Source organism: Conger conger, chromosome 15 (assembly GCF_963514075.1).
Source record: "Conger conger chromosome 15, fConCon1.1, whole genome shotgun sequence".
NCBI lineage: Eukaryota > Metazoa > Chordata > Actinopteri > Anguilliformes > Congridae > Conger > Conger conger.
In genome coordinates this window covers 39,421,955-39,443,582 of record NC_083774.1, presented here as the reverse complement: position 1 = coordinate 39,443,582, position 21,628 = coordinate 39,421,955, and the positions used below count along the sequence as shown (strand labels likewise).

General features: G+C 45.3%; 1 protein-coding gene across 1 annotated transcript in view; it reads right to left on the bottom strand.

Moving 5' to 3' along the window:
• cstpp1 (centriolar satellite-associated tubulin polyglutamylase complex regulator 1) overlaps positions 1–21,628 on the bottom strand; it is a 59,657-nt gene that overhangs the window by 17,450 nt on the left and 20,579 nt on the right. Inside the window, exons 3-4 of the mRNA XM_061222349.1 lie at positions 13,876–14,006; positions 3,565–3,649 (exon numbers count right to left, since the gene is read on the bottom strand). Of these exons, the coding sequence (XP_061078333.1) occupies positions 3,565–3,649; positions 13,876–14,006 (216 nt within the window). The remainder of the gene's footprint in view (positions 1–3,564; positions 3,650–13,875; positions 14,007–21,628) is intronic.

The following is a 21,628-nucleotide window of genomic DNA, read 5'->3' as shown; positions in this document are numbered from 1 at the left end:
CAGAGTGGGGGGCAGAGCAGGGCCAGAGTGGGGGCCAGAGCAGGGCCAGAGCAGGGCCAGAGCGGGGCCAGAGCGGGGGCCAGAGCCCTCCTCTGCATGATAGAGGCAAATCAAATACTACTGAGTTCCCTCTCAGTGCTGATTAGATAAACAATCAGGCTCTCAGGGGGTTACTGATGCACCCCACCCCTGCATTTAATCATGCGCTTTAATGCAGCAGTGAAAATATTATCTACTGCATTTTTATTGAATATCCATTGTAGTGTAGGTCTCAGCATAGTAGAATATACGGTTCTTGAGAACCCCACAGCAGACAAAGACAAATTGCCAGGTCTCAAGAGGACGTAAACAAAAGATCAGTCTTCATTGCTCTGGGCAGGTTACCTTGGCAACTGAATGCTTTGCAGCACACAACCAAAGTCCTGTCCCAATACAGCAGAAATAAAAATGATTTAGACCTTGTTCATTTAGGAGAGCAGACAAGGAAAATATTTATGGTGCGGTTCTATCGTATGAGAGATAAAGTGAAACTTGTGTTTAAAGATAATGCGCTCTATCTTGGACCCCAAACCCAAATGCAAGTGTCTTTGTTTATTTTTCCAAGTCTGTGCCTACACTGTTAACATGACTAATGACCTTGCATCTTTCTTTTTTGCCCTCAAACTAGCTGCTGTCAAACTAGCAAAAGTGGGTCTGGCCACGCTCTAAATGTTCGACTAGCGATACAACTATGAAAAAAAGAGTCCAATGACTGACTTTGTGTCTTTTGCTTGTGTGACTGCCCTGGTCCATGGCCACCAAAAGAGAAACACCTCTCTGCTATACACCCTGCTGCACACCCTGCTGCTATACACCCTGCTGCTATACACCCTGCTGCACACCCTGCTGCTATACACCCTGCGGCACACCCTGCTGCTATACACCCTGCTGCTGCACACCCTGCTGCTATAAGCCCTGCTGCTGTACACCCTGCTGCTATACACCCTGCTGCTATACACCCTGCTGCTATAAGCCCTGCTGCTGTACACCCTGCTGCTATACACCCTGTTGCTATAAGCCCTGCTGCTGTACGCCCTACTGCTGCCCTGCTGCTATACACCCTGCTGCTGTACACCCTGCTGCACACCCTGCTGCTATACACCCTGCTGCTGCTGCCCTGCTGCTATACACCCTGCTGCTGTACACCCTGCTGCTGCACACCCTGCTGCTGCCCTGCTGCTATACACCCTGCTGCTATACACCCTGCTGCTATACACCCTGCTGCTATACACCCTGCTGCAATACACCCTGCTGCTATACACCCTACTGCTGCACACCCTGCTGCTATACACCCTGCTGCTATACACCCTGCTGCAATACACCCTGCTGCTATACACCCTACTGCTGCACACCCTGCTGCTATACGCCCTGCTGCTGCCCTGCTGCTATACACCCTGCTGCTATACGCCCTGCTGCTATAAGCCCTGCTGCTGTACACCCTGCTGCTATACACCCTGTTGCTATAAGCCCTACTGCTGCACACCCTGCTGCTATACGCCCTGCTGCTATACGCCCTGCTGCTGCCCTGCTGCTGTACGCCCTGCTGCTATACGCCCTACTGCTGCACACCCTGCTGCTATACGCCCTGCTGCTGCTGCCCTGCTGCTATACACCCTGCTGCTGTACACCCTGCTGCACACCCTGCTGCTATACACCCTGCTGCTGCTGCCCTGCTGCTATACACCCTGCTGCTGCTGCCCTGCTGCTGTACACCCTGCTGCTGCACACCCTGCTGCTGCACACCCTGCTGCTGCACACCCTGCTGCTGTACGCCCTACTGCTGCCCTGCTGCTATACACCCTGCTGCTGCACACCCTGCTGCAATACACCCTGCTGCTATACACCCTGCTGCTGCTGCCCTGCTGCTATACACCCTGCTGCTATACACCCTGCTGCTGCTGCCCTGCTGCTATACACCCTGCTGCTATACACCCTGCTGCTGCACACCCTGCTGCTGCTGCCCTGCTGCTATACACCCTGCTGCTGCTGCCCTGCTGCACACCCTGCTGCTATACACTCTGCTGCTATACACTCTGCTGCAATACACCCTGCTGCACACCCTGCTGCTATACACTCTGCTGCTATACACCCTGCTGCTATACGCCCTGCTGCTGCCCTGCTGCTGTACACCCTGCTGCTATACACCCTGCTGCTGCCCTGCTGCTGTACACCCTGCTGCTATACACCCTGCTGCTGCCCTGCTGCTGTACGCCCTACTACTGCTATACACCCTGCTGCTATACACCCTGCTGCTGCCCTGCTGCTGTACACCCTGCTGCTGTACACCCTGCTGCTATACACCCTGCTGCTATACACCCTGCTGCTGCCCTGCTGCTGTACGCCCTACTGCTGCTATACACCCTGCTGCTATACACCCTGCTGCTGCCCTGCTGCTGTACGCCCTACTGCTGCACACCCTGCTGCTATACGCCCTGCTGCTGCCCTGCTGCTGTACGCCCTGCTGCTGTACGCCCTGCTGCTGTACACCCTGCTGCTGCACACCCTGCTGCACACCCTGCTGCTATACACCCTGCTGCTGTACACCCTGCTGCACACCCTGCTGCTATACACCCTGCTGCTATACACCCTGCTGCTGCTGCCCTGCTGCTATACACCCTGCTGCTGTACGCCCTGCTGCTATACACCCTGCTGCTGCACACCCTGCTGCTGCTGCCCTGCTGCTGCCCTGCTGCTATACACCCTGCTGCTGTACACCCTGCTGCTGCTGCCCTGCTGCTGCCCTGCTGCTATACACCCTGCTGCTGTACACCCTGCTGCTGCTGCCCTGCTGCACACCCTGCTGCTATACACTCTGCTGCTATACACTCTGCTGCTGCACACCCTGCTGCTATACACCCTGCTGCTGTACACCCTGCTGCTGCCCTGCTGCTATACACCCTGCTGCTATACACCCTGCTGCTATACACTCTGCTGCAATACACCCTGCTGCACACCCTGCTGCTATACACCCTGCTGCTGCCCTGCTGCTGTACGCCCTGCTGCTATACGCCCTGCTGCTGCCCTGCTGCTGTACGCCCTACTGCTGCACACCCTGCTGCTATACGCCCTGCTGCTGCCCTGCTGCTGTACACCCTGCTGCTATACACCCTGCTGCTGCCCTGCTGCTGTACACCCTGCTGCTATACACCCTGCTGCTGCCCTGCTGCTGTACGCCCTACTGCTGCTATACACCCTGCTGCTATACACCCTGCTGCTGCCCTGCTGCTGTACACCCTGCTGCTATACACCCTGCTGCTGCCCTGCTGCTGTACGCCCTACTGCTGCTATACACCCTGCTGCTATACACCCTGCTGCTGCCCTGCTGCTGTACGCCCTACTGCTGCACACCCTGCTGCTATACGCCCTGCTGCTGCCCTGCTGCTGTACGCCCTGCTGCTGTACGCCCTGCTGCTGCCCTGCTGCTGTACGCCCTGCTGCTATACACCCTGCTGCTGTAATGTAATGTAATTGAATGTAATAGACTAATGTAACATTATATTGTAATGTAATGCTTTGTACACTGACCTTGCTGCCTTCTGCACCGTCTCCACTGGGAAGTCCGGGCAGAGCAGCTGCAGGAGGGAGCTGTACTCCATCATGGCCAGCAGGTCTACAACACAAACACAAATACAAATCAGACATAATCAAAACCCTCCCATTTTCCACAAGGCTAAAAACATGGATTTGCTAAATTTCAAACATGGAGCAAAACGGGAATCTCAAACTGAAATCCTGGAGGGCTGCGGTGTCCTGTCTGCTGGTTTTTCCCTGTGTTTCCTGCACAAAAGTAAGGTTAATTTAAGTAATTGATTGGCTTATGTACACACCTTGTTTCCAAGGCCTAAATTGGCTGCTGACTGAAAGGAAATCCCACCAACAGCAGAGACTGCGGCGCTCCAGGACTACAGATTGACGCCCTGCTGTGAAGTGCGTATCACAATATGCAGGCTCACGATTCGGTGTAGGGGGTTGCCTCACTTGGGAGACAATTATGTGAATACTTAAGTTTAAGCTTTACCAAGGCCAAACAGTCCCACTCTTACCTGAAATGGGCTGAGATGGGGACCGTGGGTGACACCGCCCCGCTTACTGGAGTAAATGGAACTACCCCTAGTTTACATACACAGGCCTCGACACTAACACTTGCCCTGTTGCCCGCGGCAAGTAAACTCTGTGTTCAGGCAAGTGGAATGCCAAATGCAGTTGTCCGATCGAACTATGAATAATAAATGTAATCTCAAATGTAATGTTATCACTGCCTGCGTTGCTCTGCTTGCACAGAAACGGAGCCTGTCTGTTCCTTCCAGCTGAGCATACGCTGTCTATAATAACCAGGTTTTCTTGGCCTGCGATTAGTAAGCTCCCCAGTGCTCTCTTTATTCTTAATTATGTTCCTAACAGTTGATTTTAGTAAGCCCAAGGTTTGGCCGTTTAACCATTTAATTCTTGTTCATCAGTCTCATAATGGCTTTGACTTTCACTGGCACAACTTTGTTCCTCATGTTGATACACGACAATAATAGGATAAAGAGCAAAAACATAAGCAATGTGTGCTTTTGTTTTCTCTCCCCCGGAAGCATTTCACTGAAGTTTGGAGATATGTTACTGCTGGGTTATTATTGTTATATTGTAATTCTGTCTGAAGGGCACACAGAGGGAATGCTGTCTGACAAATGTCACCTTCCTGAAAAGGCTAGTAGTGCAGGTCAAGTCAATATGCTGAGTCACTATGCTGAGTCGATATTCCGGGTCGATATGCGGAGTCACTATGCTGGTGAGTCGATATGCTGAGTCACTATGCTGAGTCGATATGCTGAGTTGATATGCTGAGTCACTATGCTGAGTCGATATGCTGGTGAGTCGATATGCTGAGTCGATATGCTGAGTTGATATGCTGAGTCACTATGCTGAGTCGATATGCTGGTGAGTCGATATGCTGAGTTGATATGCTGAGTCACTATGCTGAGTCGATATGCTGGTGAGTCGATATGGTGAGTCGATATGCTGAGTCGATATGCTGAGTCGATATGCTGAGTCACTATGCTGAGTCGATATGCTGGTGAGTCGATATGCTGGTGAGTCGATATGGTGAGTCGATATGCTGAGTCGATATTCTGAGTCGATATGCTGAGTCACTATGCTGAGTCGATATGCTGACTTGATATGCTGACTCGATACGCTGAGTCGATATGCTGAGTCAGCATGCTCAGATGCTGAGTCGATATGCTGAGTCGATATGGTACTTCAGGTACTTCTTAGCAAAATGTTACCTGACCACCCTGCTTTTGCAGGTTTGCATGCATGACATAGTGTAGCCTCTGTAGGGTGTTTCTGATCTGTTGGACAAGTTTTGGGGATCTTTTCTTCATTATAGCGAGAATTTTTCATTCAACTGTAGAGGTCTTCCTTGGCCTACCATACATAGTCCTACTCCTCAGAGTGTGGAGACCACTCCTCAAAGTGTGGAGACTATTCCTCAGAGTGTGGAGACTATTCCTACTCCTCAGAGTGGAGACTATTCCTCAGAGTGCAGAGACTATTCCTCAGAGTGTGGAGACTATTCCTACTCCTCAGAGTGGCTTCAAAATGATCCTGTCATTAACCTCCACTTCAGGGGGACCTCAGAGTGTGGAGATTACTCCTCTGGGTGCAGAGACTATTCCCCAGAGTGTGGAGACTAGTCCTACTCCTCAGAGTGTGGAGACTACTCCTCAGAGTGGAGACTATTCCTCAGAGTGCAGAGACTATTCCCCAGAGTGTGGAGACTATTCCTCAGAGTGTGGAGACTATTCCTCAGAGTGCAGAGACTATTCCCCAGAGTGTAGAGACTAGTCCTACTCCTCAGAGTGTGGAGACTACTCCTCAGAGTGTGGAGACTACTCCTCAGAGTGGAGACTATTCCTCAGTGTGTGGAGACTATTGCTCAGAGTGTGGAGACCATTCCTCAGAGTGTGGAGACTATTCCTACTCCTCAGAGTGGCTTCAAAATGATCCTGTTATTAACCTCCACTTCAGGGGGACCTCAGAGTGTGGAGATTACTCCTCTGGGTGTGGAGACTACTACTATGAGTGGGTTCAAAATAATCCCCTCATTAAAGGCAAAAATCCTGCCTGGCCTGTCAAACACGGAGTCTCATTAGGTACTCCCATTTCTCATTAAAGACACTAAAACACCAATCTTCAGGAAAGGAGAAACTGTATCCACCTAGGAAACCACCAGAAATTATATGAAAAGAGTCTCTCTTGACTCCTGGTATCTGGCTCCCCTCATACACACTATAAAAAAAATGCAGAAGCACGAATTGCCCAAAGGCAGGAATAATTGTTCTAAGCTATGGTGCGTTCATTTTAATTTAAAGAGCAGTCAGTGTGCCTTCAGAAACAACCAATTTATTACCATTATTAACTGTAATCCTCTTTCCTCGAAATGGTGGTTTGAGAAGGCCCTCTGGATCTCAGAAAGTGGAAATTTTTGGTTTGGAAAAAGTTTGCTGATGGTGTTAATTATGATAAATGACAGTTGAAGGTAGTTTGTAGCCTAAACAATAATAAAATGGGAAATTTTAGCAGAACAAAAGTACACTTTTGCCAGGCTCATAACATTTGTATTCGAGTCATGAGGAGATTCAGAGTAAATGAGGAGATTTTGATTAAATGAGGAGATTTAGAGCTTGACAAGATAACTTGCTTGTCAATGTTGCTGTTTCACCAAGTACCACATGGCGTGGAAACCGCTGATTTTGGGTGCCGGGTGCTCTGCGCCCCTTTTGTATGGTGTGTGTCTGTGGGATGTTTGTTGAATAACAGATGGGTCGCGGAATCAGCTGGCGCTCCTTTTCAGCAAATCAGCTACGAAGAAATTAGTCACGCCTCCCAGCTGCATTCGAGGGGATGCTAATTAGAAACAGATCGTTTTCCCCTCTGCACTAACCCCCCTTACTTCTGCCAGATATCTGCGGATTTATCATTCCATTAACACAATAAGCAGGCTGTGCGATGATGAAACTGCACTTAACACCACAGTATCCGTATCCACAAGCTCTCCTCCATTTGCAATGTTTCAGGAAAGACACATTGCTTCTGTAATGCACACGACTCTTACACATGAGAGGTATACTTATGAGAAACCATTTTATTTTATTTTTTATTTTGAACAGTTTATGCACCCGTTCGTAGAGGTAAATATGACTCCAGGCCAAGAAAAATACAGTTGAAATACACACTTACTTACTGTACCACACAATGGACCAAATACAAGACAGCACCAACTGGCTGTTGCTACGTTGGAAACGTAGCCAAGGAAGCCTGGTTTGGCTTACCCCCACCTTACCCATTGCAGGGAAGCTAACCGTTTCTCACCAGTGCAAAATGTGAAGCTGGTGGCCAACAAAAGTCACCACTGAACCTCACCAGATTTTGAACTGAGATGCAGTCACCCATCTACACCCAACTACATCAGTTTACCATGATTCCTGTGGCACCTTAATGTACAATTATCCCCGATAACAATGATCCCAATAATATATCCCATAATGCAACGGATACATTATTGGGATCATTATTATTGGGGATAACTGTACATCGACCACTTGCATTTTAGGCCAATGGGGCCGCTTAGACCAATTAAACCAATAGAACGCCTCCCCTCTGAGGAAGCAGGATCTGTTTGTCCAGTGCTAACATGCCCTGCTTTTAATCGGGATGGGTTATTTCACTGCTGTTAAACTGAGTGTAAAAACACAAGAAGAAGGACTACAGTCTTTGAGTAAAACTGTGCTCGTCCATTCTCCAGAGCACACGCGCACGTTTCGAGGTTTCGTTGTGACCCAGCGCACACGTTTCGAGGTTTCGCCGACACCTTCGTCCTCAGTCAGGCTCGCGGCCAAAGGCGGCTCATTTGGGGTGCCATATGGGCGCGGGCCGCCTCACAGAGACGCTCTTAAACGGGACGGCTAATCTGAGGCTGAGCCCAGGCCATTCACGCCGAACGACGGTGTTAACAGGCCAGGATCACAGTGGAACAGCAGGGGTGTTAACAGGGCAGGATCACAGTGGAACAGCAGGGGTGTTAACAGGGCAGGATCACAGTGGAACAGCAGGGGTGTTAACAGGCCAGGATCACAGTGGAACAGCAGGGGTGTTAACAGGGCAGGATCACAGTGGAACAGCAGGGGTGTTAACCCTGGCACCCTGGCAAAAACCACCTCATCATCTACCCACCGTCTGATTGGCTGCGTAATCCCCCCAATTCCCTATTTCCACATATTCCCCAGATTGTCGCCGCAAAAGATAATTGAGTTCCCAGTTCACCCGTCTGGTGAATAATCCTTACATAAAATAAGTCAAAGTAATTACATAAATTGTACATAAATGCATAAAATAGTCATTAGTGTAAAAGGTGGGTTCTCCTCCTTGCACTGGTCACTGGTGCACCCAAATTAAAGGCAGGTTTGGTGATTAAATCATGGGCAGATGCAATCAGGCCAACAGGGAAATCAGGAGGGATGGACAGACGGCACACCGCAAAAATGAGAGGTCCACCCCATGTGAGTACTGGAGTCTGTGAGAGGTCCACCACACGTGAGTACTGGTGTCTGTGCGATTTTCGGAAATGTTCCTGGAATCCGAGACCAGAGGCTGAACAATTGGTTATAATAAAATACTCAGTGGTTTTAAACCTGAGTCAGGCACTTTAACCACATTATTTGAAATTCTGGAGTGCAGAGTTAAAGCCGACATTATGTCCCATACATTATGGAGATCACTACGCTATGCACGGCATACTATCGATGGCTGTGTGCAGAAACAATGCAAAAGGTGATAAGTGAAAGTGTGACAGTGACTGGTACCCGAGAAGATCTCAAACGATAACCAGGGAGCACAGAGCTAATACCCTGCAATTTCTGCCCTGTTTACTGTAAATGTGATCTTACAATACCTTGGTTTACAGCATTAAATCATAATTCCAGTAATCTTTTGTGAATTACCTGGGACTTATTGTACACCTACAGCCTTCAGCATGGGAGGGTTAGTGCAGTAGGTTTCACTGTGTTCACGGGAAGGTATTAACATGTAAATAGAGGCATATTTTGCAATCCCATCATGCCTTAAAGAACGTTATGAAAAGTAACTCCCCGTCCAGCACATGCACAGCTGGATCGCTCCCGTTCTGCGCTGAGAAAAGTAACTAACTTGGGAGCACTGTGGGGAACGGTGGAGGGGCGAGGGTGGGGAAGAGGGGGGGTGGGGGGCGAGGGTGGTGAGTCAGCAAAGATTATACACACCGTAAGACAAGAAAGGACTAGAAGACCTTCAGCAATGAAAGCACGTACAACCGGTGTGTTTCCTCTGAGCTGTCAGCTCTAAGTGAGCTCATAATTAACTGAAGCCAACAGCTAATTAGCGGCATGCGGTGCGCTGGCATGCCCCTGCACCTGAGCCCGCTGTTTCATTCATCTCTGGACCGAAGCCGTGTCTCTGAATAACCGCATCCATTATCCCACCTCTACGCTGTCAGATCGGGAAGGATACATACACTTTATTTCAGTTTGTGTTCATTTGTCCACATTTGGTCCCCGAATATTGGTGGGGGGGGACTATGTATGAGGTCTGTTCCTACACGGTACACCCAATCTGGATGTAAAGCTGCACTTTAACCACATAGTGATTGCTCTATTTCAACTGCTTGTTTGTCGCTGTCCAAATACCTATGGACTGCACCGTACTCGTGTAATGAAGACATTACACCAGGAAAGACAGTTGAAGTATGTTGGGTTACATATCTTTGGCTGGAAATATAAAAAAGGAAAGAAGTGCTTTCGTACCCAAAAAGCTCCTTCAAAAAAAAAAAAGCACAAACCTCCCTTTTGAAATGTACAGAATTCATTACCTTTATGTCAAGTGCCTTTCAGTTATATTAAAGGATGAAGAATGGTGGTTGGTCACACTTTCTAGGTTTTAATATGCAATGTTCATATAAAGAGGGCATTGAAGAAACAGGATGATAGTATTAAATATGTCCATTCCAAAATTAAGGCTTTTAGAAATATATTTAAATGACTGAATAATACAAAAATTATGAACATTTGTTTTGTTGTTGCCTAAAGACAACCAGCAAGTGTCACACTCAACCACCATGTTGCTCCTTTAAACAATTGTAATGTAATTCCTCCTCATTTACTCCTATTAATGGCTAATACGAGTAAATTCCTGCAGCTAGAACTTTCCAAAACCTATGTGAAATAAGGGTATAAATTGGGTACACTATGTCTCCGTGTTTTCAAATAAACATGAAGTTAACGGCAGAAAGAGCAAAGAGAATCACAGGGTGAAAATGGTCTCTCAGTGAAAGACTTCTCATTTCCCACAGAGGCCAAAGCTGCCTTTCTGCTGAAGAGCACTCCTGCACTAAAGACACGCTCGTAACCAGCGGCAAACAAAGCTCATTGTGGTGACTGGGTTGTGACGGCAGCTGTCATGAGAAATACTCCATCCATAACCAGGGACTGTACCGTGTTCACCGGAGATTTACCGATTTAATTTGCCACAGCGAACCCAAACAACCAAGAAGCTGACCCGGCTGAAGGTGAGCAGGTTTGTGGGCATACTTTGACTTTGATCCGAGAAGCTGACTCAACCGGAGATGAACAGGTTTGTGGGCACACTTTGACTTGATGAAACTGTTCCTATTGGGTAATCAAGACCAAATTAGTTTTTGTGTTTTATTCAGGAGAATAACAGAAACAAGACAAGAGCTTCACTTATTATGAATTGAATGGTCTACATGAAACTCATAATAAGCATGATTGCATTTGCGATGCAATACCCTCTGTCTTTCTAGATAAAATTATAATATATGGACAATCTGAAGATAATGCAATATATAAATAAATGACTGTCCATTGACATTTTTATCACTTAAACTGATTGCTGTATGCTGTTAAACTAAGTTCCTATTGTTGAACTGAGTCAGATTAATTGCTTCTCTGAGGAATATCCGATGGCCATCATAGATAAGACTTGAGATTTTAATTCCAATGGCACTACTACACTCCCAGACAGATTCTGATTGGTAGGACTGAAACGGCTCTAAAGTACAACCATCACAAAATTCTAAGCACATTCTAAGCCAAAATTTCCTGCTAAATGGTACAGGTTATCCAAGAATATAGCAATAAATCATTCAACAAAGCTATAAATCAAATTTGCAGCCATAATCACCTGCTGGCAAAACACCTTTCTTACAATTTGGCAAAGAAGTCAGCTGAAAAGAACACAGAAACACAACAGCAGTGTGCCTTGCCCTTAGTGAGTTGTGAATTTAAGCAAATGAGAGATTAATTGCCTTGTTTAGATGCTCAAGTTTAAGCTACACAGTTATGCTCGCAGTGGATTGCATTTGGTATAATTACCAAAACTTAAGGTTGGTCTTAACTTTATGAAGTTGTTTCAGTAAAAAATTCAATGCTCAGGTTCTTCATAATGATGAATTACAGTATGCCACATTATGTCTCTTTGAATGGTTTCAGCAATGGAGTTCTATGACTTGTGGTATATTGGCATTGGCTAGATAGAGATAAATTATCAAGGATAAATTCATTGGACCTAAACATTATTGGTTTTGGTCTTTTTGTAAGATATGGTGATACTAAAAAAATTTGAATGATTGGTGTAATCCTGTAATTGACAAATTCCAGGTTAGGTGTCTTGCTCAGGGACACTTTGACAAAGCCCGGGCGGGGGATGGAACCGGCAACCCTCCGACTGCCAGACGACTGCTCTTACTGCCTGAGCCATGTCTCACCATAAAGGGCCATAAACTAAATACATTTGTTGGGTGAACTATCCCTTTAATAAAATATTATTTGCAAGAAACAGTGTGCAGGAGTTCAAACTCTGTAAAAAATATGTTCAAAAAGTTTTAAAAAATCTAAATAATTCTGAACCCATTGCCAACTGTCTTCCACTCTAGGAGAAGTGACCAAAACTAAATGTAGACACTTGTGACATTTGTGAAGAGGAATGTAAATATTTAAACAGACAGGAACATGAACAAACCAATACCCAGCCTGCCTTACAACCACATATTTAAAACAACCCCAATAATCAAAAGATCAAAAAGAGAAACAAAAGACGCATTTAAGGCTGCAGCTTTGACAACATGTTTGCACATGTTCAATTTACGAGATGTATTAATGGCAAAAAATATCAACAATTTAGTTGAGCGCACACAGAAAATTTCCATCTAGATTGCCAGCAACCTTCCCTGTTTAGTCTTCAAGTTAAAAACCACCATTTTCTTTAAGATGCTTTAGGGAAAGTTCTATAAAACTTCAGAAAATACTTTCCTTTCAGAGTGGGAAATCCACATGGCATTTTTCCCCTCAAATACTGATACTATAACACCACACCATTCCAGGATGAAACTTTGCTCCCTTTTCAGCCCAACAAAAAATATTTTGAAAAAGCCTGCATAAAGTCTCCACAAACAAAATCTGATCAAAATATTTCTGGCCACTTTTAAGGCCTATGTTCGAGAAAGAACACTGATAATTCACACGTCAGAATCTGTGGTTAACCAGAACAGAAAACCACCTGAGATGAAAGACATTAGTTCTGAAAATGTCAAGTGAAAACTCATCCGTAAAAGCAGTGTGTGGAGCAGCCGTTCCTGGTTCATCGGATGCTATCAGCCGTGAATAAACCAGGACGAGCGCAGACTGAAGAAGCTGGGTGCAGATTCCCAGAGAGAGATGCACATTACTGTCTGTCATCACGATTACCTTCCTCCCGTCCACACACTGGAGTGCACAGCCTCTGTTTGACATGACACATTTTCTTCTCCTTTGTGCCTTACTGATGGTAAACGGTCTCCACTCAAACAGTGCATATATTATACTACGGCATCCGTTATAGGAAAACATCTGTTATGAACTCAGTACTCCAGCTGAGAAAAACAAAACAAGGTTTATTGTTGTTATTGTAAGTTTGCCCTCAATTTCAAACATAATATGCTGTTCCGTACCTTAAATACATCAGGCATCCACACAGAAAATCACTTTATTTAAGCCTTACCCGCTTCGTGCCTCCTATCCCAGGTGGGCTGTGAACTAGCAGTTTGGAAATCACATTGCTTTGGCCCACACTCTCATAAATACAGTGACAGTCTGCTCTTCAAGGATCAAATTTCCCAAATGTACCCTGCAAGTACAGCAATGTTCGCTTTGGGTACAAAAGCAAAAAATATATAAATCAATTATATATTGCTGACTAGGGGTCAAATTTAATGTACCTACATAACATCATTTTATGTACCTACATAAATATATAATTTTATGTTATTTTATGGAACAAGCCTTTTTAGGCATCCTTCATACATTTATTTCTGAGAGTGCATCCTTATAAGAAAGCACTCAATAGGTAATTACTGGCACCTGCTTAGTAGAGAACTGCAGAACACATCAGAAGCGCGACAAGGCAGTAAGAGCAGTTGTCTGGCAGTCGGAGGGTTGCCGGTTTGATCCCCCGCCCGGGCTGTGTCTAAGTGTCCCTGAGCAAGACACCTAACCCCAAAATGCTCCTGACGAGCTGGTCGGCGCCTTGCATGGCAGCCAATTGCCGTTGGTGTGCGAGTGTGCGAGTGTGCGAGTGTGCGAGTGTGTGTATGAATGGGTGAATGAGAAGCATCAATTGTACAGCGCTTTGGATAAAGGCGCTATATAAACGCCAACCATTTACCATTTGTGCGCACACACATCCACGCAAACTCACACTCTCACATACACAGAGACACGCTTGCACACACACTCACACACTCACACACGGTGGCGACCTCACCGCCGTTCTTGCCGATCTGCCTGAAGCTCCTCCAGAACACACGGATGAAGGAGGCGCGGTTGTGGCCGGTGGCTCGGATGTAGGAGACCTCCCTGAACAGGACATGGTTCCCCCTCCGTACACTGCTGAAGCTGCAGATACAAACCAACATGGCGTCACTCAAACCCTTCACAAACCAACATGGCGTCACTCAAACCCTTCACAAACCAACATGGCGTCACTCAAACCCTCCACAATCCAACATGGCGTCACTCAAACCCTCCACAATCCAACATGGCGTCACATGGTAGAACCCCTTGACCACATTACAGCAAGAACAGCTCATACTGCATTACAGCAGGAACAGCTCACAACTGCATTACAGCAAGAACAGCTCATAACTGCATTACAGCAGGAACAGCTCATAACTGCATTACAGCAGGAACAGCTTATACTGCATTACAGCAGGAACAGCTCATAACTGCATTACAGCAGGAACATCTCATAACTGCATTACAGCAGGAACAGCTCATAACTGCATTACAGCAGGAACAGCTCATAACTGCATTACAGCAGGAACAGCTCATACTGCTTTACAGCAGGAACAGCTCATAACTGCATTACAGCAGGAACAGCTCATACTGCTTTACAGCAGGAACAGCTCATAACTGCATTACAGCAGGAACAGCTCATTTAAGAGATTCAGAGGTCAGAGGTTTACACCTGAGGTTTAGCACATTGTAACTGACCCTCCGGGTCTTTCTGCTGCGGACTTGTGTTAATTACTGCGCACACTTTGGTTTACAGAGCCGTCTTACGAGCTTGTTTACGAAGCGAGAAAAGGTGCAACATCGACAAGTCACGGCGCAAATCACATTTGGAGCCCATTCCACCCCCCTCCGGTGCAGCGGCAGCGGCACATGAGACGGCTTATTTTCCCAAACGGCGAGCTGCCTGAACGCGCGAGCGCACTGAATTTCTGCGGATGCCTCTCCTCTTTAGAAAACGTACCGCGTCGACTCTCCACAATCAATACTGCATTCAGAAGAGGTTTCATGATTGTCCCTTTTCAAACCTTCCGAAAAACCGCCGGGGACAATTTTGCTGTAAATTGGCAGTTTGCACCCAGCAATGGAAGCGGCTTCTTAGCGGGTGGCCGCAGAAAGGCGCCCGTGATCGGTGCGTCTGCAATTCAGCAGCAAAGTGGCTGTTAACAGGCCCTGAAAAGTGTGCGCGGGGGAGGGGGGTTATTACGGGGGTCTGCCATTTCATACCTGGTGCTTATTCCTACTGGCGGAGGTCCTGTGGAAAAAAGCAGTGACTTGCGTCAGCGCTGACATTTTAACGGCACACGTTATTTGTGATGGCTGCTTATTTGCGATCTCTGGATGAACACGTTTGGCGAGGTTGCTCGTCTGTCCAAAATTTGCCATTTCATGACATTAGATAGAGGTGTGCACGTAATTGCTTTTGAAAACGTGTGTGTGCATGAATTCATATGTGTGTGCGTGTGTATGTGTGTGTGTATGTGCACATGTGTATGGTGCGTGTGCATGTGTGTGTGTGCAGGCATGTCATTGCGCATCTGTTTGTGTCCGCGTGTGTGCGTGTGTGTTTGTATCTGTGTTTGTGTTGGTGTGTGTGCGTGTGCATGTGTGTTTGTGTCCGTGAGTGTGCGTCAGTGTTTGTGTCGGTGTGTGTGCATGTGTGTGCGCATGTTCTTGCGACCTAATGTGTTAGAACGTTACACAGACTTTTGTGTTAGCAGGTCAACCGATAAACTGAGGGGAAACAATGAAGGATCCCCATGCATTTATGCTGCCTTTATACTGTGGCATACACCAGTGCTGGATGACTCTATCAGACCACAGACAGCACATCATTTTCACCAAGGACACACGAGCAGCCTACATAATCTGGAGCTCCTGACATTATAAAACATGTCAGGACAAATAACTGACTAATGACTGGCTAATTAAATAATGGGTTAGCCCTTGATGAGGTGTGTGAATCCCCCAGCGTTGGCCCTTGGCCTGCTTATACTGTATGGTCCTCCGACTATGCTGCTGCAGGTATGTGGTTGCAGGTGATTCCACACACTGTTGTGTTCAAGGTGATTCCGCACACCACTGTGTTCAGGGTGATTCCACACACCACAGTGGTCAAGGTGATTCCAAACACAGCTTTGTGTTCAAGGTGATTCCACACACCTTTGTGTTCAAGGTGATGCTACACACACCACTGTGTTCAGGGTGACTCCACACACACCTTTGTATTCAGGTGATTCCACACACCACTGTGTTCAGGGTGACTCCACACACACCTTTGTGTGTACGTGATTCCACACACACCTTTGTGTTCAGGGTGATTCCACACACACCTTTTTGTTCAGGGTGATTCCACACACACCTTTGTCTTCAAGGTGATTCCACACACCGCTGTGTTCAGGGTGATTCCGCACACCGCTGTGTTCAGGGTGACTCCACACACACCTTTGTGTTCAGGGTGATTCCACACACACCTTTGTGTTGAGGGTGATTCCACACACACCTTTGTGTTGAGGGTGATTCCACACACCGTTGTGTTCAGGGTGATTCCGCACACCGCTGTGTTCAGGGTGACTCCACACACACCTTTGTGTTCAGGGTGATTCCACACACACCTTTGTGTTGAGGGTGATTCCACACACCGCTGTGTTCAGGGTGATTCCGCACACCGCTGTGTTCAGGGTGACTCCACACACACCTTTGTGTTCAGGGTGATTCCACACACACCGATGTGTTCAAGGTGATGCTACACACACCACTGTGTTCAGGGTGATTCCGCACACCGCTGTGTTCAGGGTGACTCCACACACACCGCTGTGTTCAGGGTGACTCCACACACACCTTTGTGTTCAGGGTGACTCCACACACCACTGTGTTCAGGTGATTCCACACACCACTGTGTTCAGGGTGATTCCACACACCGCTGTGTTCAGAGTGATTCCACACACCGCTGTGTTCAGGTGCCGCATTTCATAATTTGCCATTTCATAACATTAGATAGAGGTGTGCATGTAATTGCTTTTGCAAACGTGTGTGTGCACGTCCAAAATGAACAGTCTGATTGCCCAGGAGTTATAGCGCATCTGTAAGCATTAGGCCGTACTGAGGGGCTAACTGACAAGTGATTTGGAAATAAAGAATGAGATATGGCCTACCAAGTTGAACAGAAATAACCCATGTGACCCATGATTACATCACATACAGCAGTTGTCTCATGTGTAACCTGCTGGGCAGATACTCTTGTCTGTAAGTATACATAGTAACTTGCTTTCTCTAAATCTATTTATCTGTTTGTGTATAATAGGGGAACAAGAATGTGTGAATACTATGCTCTTTAAAAATATAATACAAGCTTGTCAGGGATGTGATCATGGGAGACTTCAATTGCCCAAATATTAACTGGAATTTGGTAACCAGATGGGAAAAAACAATTTTTAGATGTTATAAATGAACTTTTTTTTTTTTACACAGTATGTCACTCAGCCTACTATCAATCAATTCTAGATCTAGTGTTAAGTAATGATCCTGACAGAATTTGCAGTCTAGAACAAGTGATCATTCCACAAAAGGTGTATGTATTTTGTCAAATTAAGAGAGGCTCCTCTAAGTCCAGGATTTTTTTAAAGATCAAATTTAAGTAATGTGGACTGTGAGCAAGTTATTGACTGCAGGACTGTGAATGAAAAGTTCAATTGGGTTAAGTGCTTTAAGAATAACAATGGAGAACTGCTGTATAAGAATAAAGATAGTGTTGATGCCTTAAATGGCTACTTTGTTCAGGGGATAAAGTACTAGATAAATTACATAAAATAAAGACAAATAAGGCAGCAGGCCCCGATGGCATATCCCCAAGGCTACTCAAAGAGTTAAGTGAGATCATTTTTAAACCACTGGCAAGTATTTTTAGACAGTCTTTATAAACTGGAGAAATTGTTTTAAAAAAAGTTAAGATACTCATTATATAAGAAAGGAGACTGTAACAATCTAGAAAACTACAGGCCTGTCAAGTCTAACTTGCATCACATGTAAAATACTGGAATCTATCATTAAGGACAAACTGAAATTATTTATTGAAAATAATAACATTCTAAGGGATAGCCAGCATGGTTTTTGTGAGGGTAGGTCATTGCCTGGCAAACCTTATGGCATTCTTTGATGACGCTACCAAGTGTTGTGATGAAAAGCATTTGAAAAGGTACCGCATTAAAAACTCATTTTCAAAGTGAGGACTGTAGGAATTGTAGGAGCCATTTCAGAGTGGGTTCGGAACTGGATACGGGAAAAGACACAAAGAGTAGTAGGAGGAGGGGCCTTATTATGAGCAGGGTATTGTGGGAAGTGGAGTCCCACAGGGATCGTTGCTGAGGCCACTGCTCTTCCTCATTTACATAAATTAATTTGACATTGGCATGGAAAGTAATTTAGTGAGTTAAATTTGCAGATTTGCAGATACAAAACTAGGTTTAGCTAACAGTTTGGAATCTACTAAAGTAATCCAGGACGACTTAAACAGAATCCAGAAGTGGGTGGACAAATGAAACTCGATATAACTAAATGGAAACTTCTACACATAGGAAATAAAAATATAAGGCAGGATTACTTCATGGGGAGTAAAAAATTGGATAGTGCTCAAGTTGAAAAAGACTTTCAGGTTCTAGTCAATAGGCCTCATTTATCAATATTTTCGGGAATCCATGCGTAAATGTATATGTGATGGGAAACAAACTAAAAATTTGCGTGGGATTCATGAAACAGGAGTTGACACAGCTTTTTTTCATATCCACGTGTGTTGATAAATACCAATCAATCATAAACAAAAAGCGCACAGACAAAATGTACAATTACCATAAACTGACGCCCCCTAAAATACCTTATAAGGACCACGAAAATCAATTCCAGGCCATTTAAAGAGATGGCAAGAGAAAAGATGAAAAAATTTCGTTTTAAAATACTGTTTAGCCTGCACATGATCTGATAATTTTTTAAAATCATTATATGACTGTGTGTGCTACAGCTACTTTGTAACTTCTCTTTGCGATATGTGACATGAAAATATATATGAAAACTTATTTAGAACTTGAACTCACCGTTATTGTCAATTGTTTATTCTGTTCAAAGAGGAATGAGGAAATTAAGCTGATTGTCCTGGTGGAGAAACATAAAGCGATGTGCCCAAACTGATGAAGATCCAATAGGATCAAAACGTCTACAATAAAGGTGTGTAAGGAGCACTGGAATAAAAACAGTGTAAAATGTGTAAGAGGTAAAACAAAAATGGTTTGACATAAAACTGGAGGCAAAGTTATAGAATTGTAGGAGAGATATTACTGTCTGGGATTATCAAGCAGGATATATTTTCACTATCCTGTGCCAGTCCACAAGAAGCTGAGGACGGAAAGCACCTGACCATGTTCTGGAAGTAAGCCATGCTTTAATCCTCTATTAAACAATACATTTAAATGTATGTAAAGAGAGTCTACTAATGCCTTCACGTCATATAAGAATGACTGAATTACCACCTTCCGATTGGGAAAAATACGTCAATCTCGGAAATTAAACGCAAGGCAAAAAACTAAACTCATTAACACATGCCATGCCACTTCCACACTTTGAACGTGAACTCACCGTTATTGTTCATTGTTTCTTCTGTGAGCCTTACCAATCGGCTTGGTATTTGAATATGCGTTTTTTCCAAAGTAAGCTACACCAAGCCCCAAATCTTCTAATAGGCTAAAGTAATGTAAAGAGAGGCCAGACATATAAACAACAGCCTAAGCAGGCTACGCCCTATTTATTGCAAACTATTAACGTGTTTTATAGAATTTATATTAAACCCCACTTAAGCATTAATTAATCAGGATTACCGGAATGAAACATCACCCATTTTCATGCTGAATCCTAATGCGTTTTTATATGATATGAATAATTTTAGCATTCAATTATTGAAAATAATTGGCTTATGAAAATAATTTTGTCACTCAAAATCAAAATAAAATATAAATCAATGGAATAATAAACGCACAAAGCATGCTTTACAACTGTGCGTTTTCATATAGAGATATAGAGGTGCTGAAAAAGGTTCAGAAAAGGGCAACCAGATTGATTCCATGTATAAAATATAAGGCTTAATGCTTAATCTCCTTAAGTTTAGTAAAAGGAGACTTTGATTGAGGCTTTTAAATTCATTAAAGGGATTAACAAAGTGAATTATAGGCGATTATTTGGGGTGAGGTCGGTTAGCAGAACGAAGGGTGATAAATCGAAATGGGCAAAGGATAAATTCTTTTTTTTTTTTTTTTTTCTACACAGCGAGTGGTCAATGTGTGGAATAGCTTGCCAGGGTTTTCAAGACCAGGCTTGATAAGGTACTAGATACTATTTAGCTTTTAGGCAAACTAAGCAGTCTGACACTTAGAGGTAGGAAAAGGCGAGCATTGCTGGGCTGAATGGCCTGTTCTCACCACCATCTTATGTTATGTTATGCATATTTTGCCAGTGACTGATAACTGGAGGAAATTTCGCCTCATCAGCCCAACTCATTTTTACATTGCGTCTGCTTTTCATGATAAAATATCAACAGCATCGTTGACTGGGACAGAACCAGTCTCCACCGCCCATCCCTAGCCCTCAGTGAACCCTGCAGAGCACCTCTGACACAGACACAGCTCCCAGCCAGGGCCGGGTAGAGAAAGCCCAGCAGACAGGCGAAACACAAAGCCCTTTTCCCTCCGGTATAGACTCACATTACACCTCACTAAAGACACAAAGCCCTTTCACTCCGGTATAGACTCACATCACATCTCACTAAAGACACAAAGCCCTTTCACTCCGGTATAGACTCACATCACACCTCACTAAAGACACAAGGCCCTTTTCCCTCCGGTACAGACTCACATCACACCTCACTAAAGACACAAAGCCCTTTCACTCCGGTATAGACTCACATCACACCTCACTAAAGACACAAAGCCCTTTCACTCCGGTATAGACTCACATCACACCTCACTAAAGACACAAGGCCCTTTTCCCTCCGGTACAGACTCACATCACACCTCACTAAAGACACAAAGCCCTTTTCCCTCCGGTATAGACTCACATTACACCTCACTAAAGACACAAAGCCCTTTCACTCCGGTATAGACTCACATCACACCTCACTAAAGACACAAAGCCCTTTCACTCCGGTATAGACTCACATCACACCTCACTAAAGACACAAAGCCCTTTTCCCTCCGGTATAGACTCACATTACACCTCACTAAAGACACAAAGCCCTTTCACTCCGGTATAGACTCACATCACACCTCACTAAAGACACAAAGCCCTTTTCCCTCCGGTATAGACTCACATTACACCTCACTAAAGACACAAAGCCCTTTCACTCCGGTATAGACTCACATCACACCTCACTAAAGACACAAAGCCCTTTCCCCTCCGGTACAGACTCACATCACACCCCACTAAAGACACAAAGCCCTTTCACTCCGGTATAGACTCACATCACACCCCACTAAAGACACAAAGCCCTTTCACTCCGGTATAGATACACATCACACCCCACTAAAGACACAAAGCCCTTTCCCTCCGGTATAGACTCCGCACTACACCCCACTAAAGACACAAAGCCCTTTCCCCTCCGGTATAGACTCCGCACTACACCCCACTAAAGACACAAAGCCCTTTCCCCTCCGGTATAGATACACATCACAACCCCCCTAAAGACACAA